The 11144-nt window shown below is 50.7% G+C and overlaps 1 protein-coding gene across 1 annotated transcript in view; it reads left to right on the top strand.

The window, feature by feature from the left end:
• The window catches only part of CRYL1 (crystallin lambda 1), a 126926-nt gene extending 117555 nt beyond the window's left edge, over positions 1–9371 (top strand). The window contains exons 7-8 of the mRNA XM_029936994.1: positions 8430–8536; positions 8882–9371. Coding sequence (XP_029792854.1) covers positions 8430–8536; positions 8882–8995 — 221 coding nt within the window. The 3' untranslated portion in view covers positions 8996–9371. The remainder of the gene's footprint in view (positions 1–8429; positions 8537–8881) is intronic.
• Positions 9372–11144: the final 1773 nt, after the last annotated feature.

The following is an 11144-nucleotide window of genomic DNA, read 5'->3' on the forward strand; positions in this document are numbered from 1 at the left end:
CAGGGAAGAGTGTGTGAACATGCGGGGACGTCTTTCATGGGGGTGACGTGGCACACACACAGGCTGGGGCTCAGTGCATGGCAGGAAGTACCCGAGCTGACGCTGACAGAGATGCAGCAGCTGGGGCTGGTGGCCCACCTGCAGGATGTCTGGATATCGAGCAGAGCCTCCTGTAATGAAGCTGGAAATGAGACTGACTTCTGGGAGTCTGTGTGACTTCGATTTTGTAATTCCACAATGTTTTGGTAATACATCAGTTTTCACCGCTGTAATTAATGAAATATTTACAGTGAATACGTCAAGGCGGTTTTACCAGACATATCTTGTAGGTGCACACGGTGCGTTGAGTGGCCGGGTCTTGTGTGTCAAGCCGAGGGGGCTCGATGCCTGACTGTCCTCCCCGGACACCGAGCAAGGCCGAGCGGCCCCGCAGGAATGGGGCCCTCTCTCCTCACGGGGCGTCTTCCATTTGTGCTCGGATCAGAAGGATCACGTAAAGAGCAGGGCCCCCATAAACATGAAACGAGAGTTCTGAAGTATGCTTGATGTAAGGTCTGGGAGAATTTCAAATGCTCTTTCAGCTAGAACCTTGAAGGTGGCAAACACATTTAAACACTTGGCCTGTATATCAACCCCACTTGATAACTACCACATTCTTCTCTTTAATTTTTTTCTTCAGAAAAATAAGAGAATTCAGGTATCATGAGAACTCAAAAGGGAGACAGCTGAGAAGAGCTTTGACTCTCCGACAAATAGAAACAGAAGCCGATGAAACCAGAAACTCAGGAACCAAACAGCATGGCAGACAGGAAGGAGACCCGTAGCAATTTTTCAAACAAAGCAGATATGATAAGAAAACCTAATTGGCTTAATATGATAATGGTAGACGGATGTAGTTTTCAACTTCAGAGCTTTCTGAAGAGCAGAGTGAGAACTGTTATGCGATCTGGCTTGGAACCAATGGAAATGTTCGTTATTCTGCACAGTGTCATCCAGAATATATCAAGATCGGAGGGAGAGAATTCTTTTCTTCTGATGTTGTTTTCATAAGGCCAGCATCTCAGGTCAAGGCTAGTTATTAATCTTAAAGCTACAGTTTATCTAGAAGTGGTGAAAATATTTTAGGATTTTTTTTTAATCTAATAAAATAGCACCTAAAAAACAGGAGGCCAGCTTGCTTACTTTGCTTTTGGCTGCTTTTTAAAAGCAATCTTCAGCAAGGACAGGCTCTCAGAGTAGGGGTTCAGGCCAGTGGAGCCTATTGGCCTGGGTACCTACCTGATTTCTAAGCTAACGAGCCTAGGGGCACCTGGGTGGCTCACTCAGTTAAGCATTGGCTCAGGTCACGATCTCGCGATCTGTGAGTTCAAGCCCTGTGTCGGGCTCTGTGCTGACAGCTTGGAGCCTGGAGCCTACTTCAGCTTCCGTATCTTTCTCTGTCTGGCTTTTCCTGCTTGTGCTCTGTCTCCCTCTCTCTCTCCCCTCTCCCACTCATATTCTCTCTCTCTCTTTCTCAAAACTTTAAAACACTAAGCTAACTAGCCTTGTGCAAGTCCCCCACGGCCCCCCATAAAATGGGGATGGCAACAGTGAGTACCTTCACAAGGGTGGTGTGATTCACCAGATGGAAAGGTTGGACTGGATGGCCGACACAGGTGAGGTCCCTTAATCAATGTTCCAGTCACACAGAGTTCGTCCTTTTGTTTAATTCACTCCCTCTCCAGTTCTTTTCTTTTTAACCCTCCCCAGAAGATTCGTAAGTGCATGAGGAAGAAATACAGAATGATTACAGATTAGGACATTTTTGCAACCGAACAGTGGCATCTCCAGACCTAAACCGTTGGGTTTGTGTCTTGGCTCAGCTTTGAGACACCTCATTCAGCGAAGAGAACTGCTCGTTTTATTCCTCGCAGCTCTTTGGGCGCCTTGTGAGTGACTTGTGCCAGGGCATGAGGGCCTCAGAATCCGGCAGGCCCCGGAACTCACCTCTAGTGGAAGCGAATGTTGCCCATCCTGCCTTGTAAAATTTCCTCCTGTGCAGAGATGCTGGGCGCTTTTTTTTTTGTTTTGTTTTTTAATTGAGGCGCCTACTTGGTGGGTTTTGCTCGTTTACCTGGAGCTCCTGTTCTCAGTGGCCCAGGTGAGCAGCTGGAGCGAAGGGACCCCAGCAGGCATCTGGCCTCTGCTGAGGTCCCACTCAGGTGGGAATTAGATATTGCTGCTCTGTGCTCTGGGGCCTGTTTGATCTTCCTTAATAAGTTCTGTGAAACTCTGTCCCTTAAAAGCGGGGGAATTCACGTAGATGAGGGTTCATCACCGTGTAAAAGGCAGGTTCCTCTGGTATGGCTGGCGGTTAAGGCTCTCTGAGAAACTGAACACCCAGAGCGCGTCACAGTGGCCACCACCGCCACAGGCGACAGTTGGGCTGTGTGCTTGCTGGCGTGAATGCAGACGGAGGAAGGCGTGTGCTCTCTCCACCCACCCTGGCTTATGTAGAAGGTTCATGAAAGCACACTCTCTTGCCCTTGTGGGCTCACAACTAAAGAGTTCCAAGTTCTATTATAGTGTCAAATAAAAGGAACTCGACAAGAGGCCTGCAACCAGAAGGGGTGTCTATTACGGCCAGGCCGGGCAGGCAACAACCCGCAGTCTGGCTCCGAGCAAACAGCCAGGTTTGTTTTTAAAGCCCTAATTATCAGTCAGCTCTTAGCTAAGCCCCAGGGAGGGAGCCAAGAATGCTAGGTTCCTCCTGGCTGAGTCATGTTGTTTGCCTGTTTTATCGGGGTCTGCAGAGTGGGGTTTGGGGGGGAATGGGACTAGCCAAGCCAGCTAACAGAAGCGAAAAACAAGCAGTTAAAGGGAACAAGGCCTACCTTTTATGGGGCATATCATGGGGATGACCTTCAACATTCCCAGCTCCTCTTTGTAGGCACCCGATTCCTTGGGTGACCTATTGTGTATCTTGGATGCTCAAGGGCAGGTAGTTTCCTCGAAGTACCATAAGTCGGACGGCGATGAGCCTATTATTAATTACCTTTAAGAGTAACTTGATGAGACAGGGTCCCAGAATAAGAAGGGGCAGTAGTAAAACTAGGGGCCCGATCAGGGCACTGAGTAGGGACGTTAACCAGGGTGACCAGGAGAAGAGGGATGCATACCAATTTAGAATAGCTCGTCGTTGGTTTTCCCTTTCCTCTAATCTCTGTCGTACCTGTGCTGGACTTTGTTTGATGATGCCAGAGTTATTAACATAGAAGCAACATTGTTCTGCTAATGCTAGGCCTAGGGTCTAGTCCACTTTTAACAGTGAGCGACACTGGGTATGAGCAGGGGGCTCTGGGGTTTGGGCTACCTCGAGGTTTAGTTAATGACAGGAACTGGCCCCTCGAGGTCCAGTCAACTAAAGCCTAGCATCCCCAGGAAGCACAATGAAAGTGGCCCCGGCCCTGACAGTAGGGAGGCACATCCGACAGGCAAACGTAGAATTGTACCCTCCTGTGACAAGGGATTTCCCAGGGTTGTAGTCCTCAGGACAGGAAACAGATGGCATAGGTCAAAGGAGAGCGTGGGGGATGCATATGAAGTACCATTAACAATCATTAGTCCCCTGGTGGTTCAGCTAATTACCCATCGGTATTGGTGGGGGCATGGTCTGAACTGGCGGACAAATGTGTTAATCCCAAAGAAAACATAAAGTACCTACAAGATGTCCCACCCACAAAGGTAAACAAAGGGCAAACAGGCCGAGCTGCACAGTTGTCCATTCTGGAGGAGCAACTGCAATTAACCTGACAGTTAAGATCAGTACAACCAGAATTAGGGGTGCTAAAGCCAAGACTGAACAATACACTCGGAGTTTTTTAACCAACTGAACCTTTAAGGGATTGTCAGTCTGTTGGAGCCTCCACTTAGTCACGATGAGATCTGGGTGGGCAGCCTTGATCTGTGACCTGTGGATCCAGTGGCTCCATCCTGCCACCTTTACCACTGAAGGAGTTGATAAGATGACAGGGTAGGTCCAGTCCTGCGAGCCTCTAAAGATGGAGGGTCATGCTGCTGAGCCCACATCCAGTCTCCGGCTACTATTTCCTGGCTGGGAGACGGATCAAGAGGAGGCTTTTCTTGACATGCTTTCATCAACTCATGTACCACCGGCGTATGTTGCACGGCCTAGAGGGACGTGATCTGTATTTGGATTCCATGGGGGCGGCACAGAAGGGAACACATGCTCGATTCAATGGAGATCCAAGGTAGGCATCCCATCTGGGCCTAGCACTGCTCTTGTGGCTTCCCGCAAGACCCTGGCTCTCTCCTCAGATGTCAGCAAAACCTGTAAGAGCTGAATGCAATCCTCCCAAGTCGGAAGGTGGGTAGAAAAAATAGAGCTTAAGAGATCAATTAGTCCTTGGGGATTTTCAGAAAATGATGGGTTCTGAGTCTTCCAGTTGTGCAAATCTGTAGAGGAAAACGGGGTATACACCAATGTGGGGCACTCAGACTGGTCATTTGGCCCAGGAGCCACTTGTCCCAAGGGGAGTGGGGGGAACGGTATCTGCCATCGCCTTCGTGGTAACTTCACCGTAAGGGGTGCCTGTCCTAGTATGTGGTGGGCTGGTGAGAGGCTGAGGTGGTGCATGGGGTGGGGTCCATGAGGCAGGGAGGGCAGGCAGGTCTGCTGGGACTGGTGGGGGGTGCGGTGTTGGGGGAGGTGGGACTAGGGGTAAGGGGACAGCCTGGGGAAATCAGACAGGACACTATTCTCCCCTGGAGTTTCCTGTAAGACAGGGTGGTGTTTCTTCAAGGTGGCATGATAGGCAGGGAAGGGGTGGGATCAGAGGGACCAGGGGGAGCAGAAGGGCCTTCTAGGGGTCCTTTCTTGCCTGCTTCGGCTTGGCACTCCTTGAGCCAGGATGGTGGATCTTCCAAAAGGTCCACCCAAGTCACTGTGTATGGCTCCTGATCTGGGTGAATCTCCTGGCACACTCCTCATACTGTGTAAGCAAGGTTGAGGTTATAGGACCCCTCTGGGGGCCAGTTTAGTCCAAGGAAAGTGGGCCAATCTAGTTGGCAGAGGGTCTTCAGCCTAGCTGGCCTAAGGTTAAACCCAAAATTTCTCCCTCTGCTCCTGAAACCAGAAAAGTTGTTGAGCATACATGCAAGAGGAGAACAAGGTTTAGAGACAGACTGACCCATGACAGGTTAAACAGAGGGTCACAGAGACAACCCAGTGACACAAGAAACACAAAACACAGAGCACAACCCAGAATCTCCAGATGGTTTGAGGCTGAGTAGCCCAAACCCCAGATGGTCCTGGGGATGTCTCCAACCACCAGCTGGGGGAGGAGTTAAGCCACATCCAGCCTCCCCTCCTAGTTACTGTCCGGACCCCCGAAACCAGATCCTACCTGATTGCAGTCAGTCCGGGGAAAATACATGTTGGTGAAACCTCCAAATATTACAGTGTGAAATAAAAGGAACTTGACAAGAGGCTGCACTCAGAAGGGGTGTCTATTACGGCCCAGCCAGGTGGGCAACAACCCTCAGTCTGGCCCCGAGTGAACAGCCAGGTTTGTTTTAAAAGCCCTAATGATTAGTCAGCTCTTAGCTAAGCCCCAGGGAGGGAGCCAAGAATGCTAGTTTCCTCCTGGCTGAGTCATGTTGTTTGCCTGTTTTATCAGGGTCTGCAGGATGGGGTCCAGTGGGGATGGGGGAGTGGGTCTGGTGGGGTGAGGGAATGGCCTGGTGGGGGAGTGGGACTAGCCAAGCCAGCTAACAGAAGCGAAAAACAAGCAGTTAAAGGGAACAAGGCCTACTTTTTATGGGGCATGTCACGGGAGTGACCGTCAACAGTTAAAAAGCAGCAAGCTAAACTGAATCTAGTCTCATGAGAATCACTTCTTTCCCCCACTTTTTCTTATTCCATATAAGCATCTCTTAAGAAATTAGGTTCGAAGTTTTCTGAGAAGCTAAGCTATAGAGAGTGTTGGGAAGTATATCACCGAACAAGAAGAGGGCAAGGAAGTGTCCGAGACACAGTACAGGCGAAGGCCGGATTTCAGAGTCATGTAAGGGAGGGATGGACTAGAAGCATAAAAAGTGAAGTGCTTTCTTTTCCTTCCCATTTCCTGTGAAGTTAGTATTATGGGATAGTTGTCACAAACACTCCTTTCATAGTCTAGAGAGGCCACAATTATTGGTGGAAATGGAGCAAACCGCTCCTTTTAACACTAATGGAAGAGGAAATGCTACAGATAACGGTGACAGTGATCACTGTCACGGGGCAGTGCAGATCTGGACTGCAAGTCACCTCGAACTGCACTTTGGGTAAGTGGGGAGCCCTGGGTGGAGGTCAGGCTTCTCTCCAGATGACAGGACGGGCTGCACACATACGCCCTGTTGGTCCCTTAGCCTCACCACAAACAACGGGCTGTTTGTCCCAAGAGGCTGAGTGCATATTACAGAAAGTATGTTTATGTTAGTAAGAGTGAAGTTCTCATTGGTTTCCTGGGCAATGTGGGGGAAGTTACGAATTGTATTATAAGGATTTTTACCATATTGTATTCCCTTTTGAAGAAATAAATGCCCTTTAAAACTACAAATTTCATAAAAGGCAGAGGGGGAACAAGTTCTAGAAAGCCCTTGGTAGACTCCAGTGACTTCACAGGGACAGGGCAAGGTGAGCACTTATTCAGCAGATGTAATCCAGGAGTGAAAGCTGGTGCTGGAATGAGCCTGTGGGTTCCTGCTGCTCACAGGGGCCTGGGGAGGGGGGCGGGGGTTGGTTCCTGAGAGCCGGCCATTTCCATTTCCATTCCTGAGGGGCCACCCGCAGCCCCAGGGGCTCCTCCCATTCTCTGCTCAGGTCACATCTTTACCCCTTATTTGATTCTGGGGTCTCTGCCCCACCAAAAGGAATATACTGGATTTGCGTCTAGGTTTTATCACCTTTATTTCGAATAAAAAATGGATAAAGCAAAGTAGATATTTAACTTTCAAATGGTAATAAATGTACATGTGGTTCACCATTTGAGCTAACAGCCAGCGCTAGGACACTGAGGGAGGCTTCCTGACTTCCCAACTGTCAAGTGCGTTTACCTTACAGGAAACAAAGCTCCTTATTTGTATTAAAAACTCCTTATTTTAAAAAGACAGCATCTACCACTTAATTATAGGTGCTAATATCAGAAAAGTTGGTATGCTTGAAATGTCTGCCTTCAAAACAGTTTCTCCTCTAAGAGCAAATTGGATTTAATTTTAGCACCTGAAAGAGAAAGGAAACTGAGCTGAGACTGACACCCAGTGAACGTGGGCTGTCACCTCAGTGCAGCTGCACCAACACCAAACCACGAAGAAGCCCGCCCCGTCCTTCCTACCTTCCTCTCCTTTTTTCCCTTCCCTTCCTCCCTCCCGCTCCCCCTTCCCTTCCAGACTATCCAGCAGTGATCATTTTTATTTGAAATTAATCATACACTATTTTGGTGGGTTTGGTGAGAGCCCAGCTCTGGGATCTCTGCAAAATCTACAGTTCTGTTTGTTCCCTTGTTATCTTTGTAGCCTGACTCACCGACCACTGAGTCAGGTTTTGGAAAATGCTGGACATGGGCCAGCAGCGGCCCAGGGCTGGGAGAGGAGTCCTGGTCCACGCAGCTGGGAGCAGCCTGGGATCAGACTTGTGACAGATTGGAGCACAGCCCGCAGGGCCCGGGGTGGGAGTGAGGGTGGGAGTCAGGAGGTGATGGGGCCGCTCTGGCTTCTAACAGAAAACACCAGCTCCAGCCTTGCCCAGCCCACACCGCTTCTCCTCACCCCCTCCCCCAGCCTTGTCTTCACGAGTCCCAGTCAGGATCCTCGGGTTCCATCCTGGTGCATGGCTTCCTGGCGGCTTGGAGCTGCAGAAGCAGGTGCAGAGCTGCGTGGCCCTCTGGCCGAGGTTGCTGCAGGTGTGCAGGCAGAGCCTGCCCTTCGGAGAAGTGCCGCCGCATTGAGGAGCCTTGTAGACACCCTTCCAGTGGTGGCCAGAGCTCCTGGCCAGAGTGTGACCTCTTGCGTTCTTAGAAAGTGCATTTGGGCCGTTTATACAAGTAACCTTAGAGACACATTGTTGGAGACCTTTTTAGTGAAAATAGAACTTAATGCGATAGTCAACAAATCCCTGCAGGAACGTGGGCCAACCCGCAAGTCTGTAAGAGGCGCTGACAGATGCCCGAGGGCCAGTCACTGTTTGGGGCTTTGAGATCTGATAGAAAGCTCGGACAGTGACATCGGTGGGGACACTCATTCCCCGGCCAGCGACTGCAGTGACGGCCCCCTGCACCTTTCCTTCACCCAGGAGAGCAGAACGCAGGCAGTCTGACCCAGGGGAGACCCGCTTGGTCGGGAGTTTTGCAGTATTCTTGCTCACAGCGTGGGTTCCTGTTTCACGGTTTCAGGCATGGTGAGCTACTGTGACAGATACGGCGAAGGCGTGAAACGTGTACTGAAGACGTTTGGACCCGTTCCAGAGTTTTCCGGGGCCACAGTCGAAAAAGTTAACCAGGTATGTAGATCCCCTGTGGAGACTCGTGCTGGCTGAGCAGAAGCACTGGCCCCAGGTGATTCGGGGGGGCCCCCTCACTCCCGCCTCTGCGCCCACAGCCCTGGCCTGGTCATCAAAGGCCGTGGAGCAGTATGGCCAGTGACCTGGTGACTCATCTGGGTTGCCTCAGAGGAGCTGTAGGCCTCCGTAGATTTGGAAAGTTTGTGTTAACTGAGGGCTTACTGAGCTGCTTTTGTTGTTAAGAGCAAATTCACAGTTTGAATAACTAGGAACAGTTAACTCTCCTGGTACGTTAGTTCCTCTGCAAGCCCTGGGATTTCCTTTCTTTTCTTCTCCTGCTTGCAGGCCATGTGTCTGAAAGTTCCTGCGGACCCGGAGCACTTAGCTGCCAGGCGGCAGTGGAGGGACGAATGTCTGCAGAGACTTGCCCAGCTGAAGAGGCAGATGCAGCCCCAGTAGGGCCCCTTTTCCTGGGAGTCCCGTGAGATGGACGTGCAGGCACCCCCTGTGCACTCTGACCCCACAAGCCGGCGGGCATCACCAACACTCGGAGTCACCGACACACGGAGTCCCCGACACGCGGAGCCGGATGGCAGCACGACCCTGGGCTGGCGGCACTTCTGACTGCGTCCTCACCGCTCCACGGGGGCAAGAGGGCCGGCGTCTGTGGGCTTTCATCTTGTGTTTCCCGTGTGATTCCATATTTTAATCCATAGCAAAGTCTTTTCGTAATTATTTCTAATCTGCTCTGGGCACCCTGTGACCCTGCATTTATGATGTAACCGCCTTCATTTTGTTGATGCTTTTCTGAATAAAGGTTTTTGATTGCATAAAAGATGTCTGTGTTTCTTCTGGTCCAGGGTTTGATTCTAAAATGATTGACGTATTTCAGAGTGGCCATGATGATCAAGTGAGCAAAAACTTTTGTTCTGGTTCCTTTGTCAGTAAAAATCCACCATTTGGGGCTGTTGTTTCCCAAAGTGGAGTCTACAGTGAGTGCCCTGGGGCTCAGAAGTGTTGGGGATTCTCCTCTGGCTGCCCCACCCTTGGGCACCCACAGATCTACAGGAAACTAAAGGCTCTAAAACTACAGTAAATATACCTGTTTAACCAACACCCCATGATCTTCTTTGACATACAGTCTTGTTCTTGCACTAGTTCCCCAAACGCTCTAGCAAATAGCAGTCCAAGTACCCCCAGCCCTGCGTAGGGTCATCACATCGCAGTAAGTTACGCAGGATGCACTCCCCCAGCTCCCAGCCTTTCAAATTCAGGTGGCCAGCTTCCCAGCTTCACCCAGGAGGGAGAGGCCTTTTCAAGCTATGGTCGTATTCCAACCAGTGTCCCCAGTCAGGAACCGTGTGGAGGTGCTATTCTGGCTCAGCGCGCGCATAAGCTCCCCCATCACGTTCATTCATGTTACAACATCTTTTGAGCCGCTGTGATGTACAGGCCATAAAGAGCACAGCCTCTGCCTTTCAGAAGTTTACTGTAAGACGAGATATTAGAATAAAATAGGACAGTACCCTGAGGATCGTATACACAGATCATAACTAATTGCCTCTGGGTGTACCCCAGAAGGCCTCACCGGAGGCAGCCTTTGAGCCTGGTCTTGAGTAACAAGGAAGAGTCAGCTAGCCTTCCTGGCAGAGGCAGTGGAGGAGAGACGGGTGCTGGGTGCTCCAGGAAGGCCGGGTCGTTCCCTTCGGTCCCAAAGGGAGCTCTCCAGAGGGGGGCTGGGGCTGGGCGAGATCCAGGGGGTAAAGAGTGCTGAGCTCAAGACAGTGTGTGGACCTCCCCTAAAGCAGTGCAGAGCCTGAGTGGTGTGTGGGTTCTGAGTGGCCCTGTCATATTGGGATTTCAGAAAGTCCCTTCTGATAAAGGAAGAGGCCAAGCTGGATGTGGGGGGCTGTTGTGGTCTAAGTGGGGGCTGATAAGGCAGTGAATTCAGACAGTGTCCTGGGGGTGGAACCGACAGTCATCAGTGACGACCTGAAAAAGGTGATACCAGAACTTCCTGGGTTGTCAGCTCCAGCAACGATGCAGATTTTGATGCCATTTTACAAGATAAGGAAACCCGGAAGGAGGGGCAGGAGGTCTGAATGTTCCAGATACTACATTTCACTGAAAAAGAGAGTGTGACAAGACATGGAGGAATTTTTCAACCTTGAAAAGGCTCTTTCTCTTCATCTGATGAAGTTTAGGTACTCCTTAAGCCCCGATGACTCAATCCCTCACTCTGTGACCTACTGGCAGGGTGTTTCATTAAGCAAGTCAAGCCCTTGCTTCTCCCTCTTCCTTCTGGCTCCTGCTCCCTTCCCTTCAACACACTCCACCCTCTTGTCTTCTCAGAACTGCCGCACTAGTATCAGGGCCGGCCTGATTCCTTCACCTATGAGCCCATGGAGGCCACCATAGTCTCTGGACCAAGGTTTGGGGTCCCTGATAAGAAGATGATGTCGCTGGGGGATGTGGGGTACTAGTGGATGTCCTCCACGGCCTGTTGGTTTCACAGCATCATGGGCCATCAGAATTTCAGAAACAATGGCCAAGGCCATCCAGCCTAATGGTGCAGGCCAGTACGAGGGAGCAAGGTGGGGGCATCCCA

Source organism: Suricata suricatta, chromosome 4 (assembly GCF_006229205.1).
Source record: "Suricata suricatta isolate VVHF042 chromosome 4, meerkat_22Aug2017_6uvM2_HiC, whole genome shotgun sequence".
Taxonomy (NCBI): domain Eukaryota; kingdom Metazoa; phylum Chordata; class Mammalia; order Carnivora; family Herpestidae; genus Suricata; species Suricata suricatta.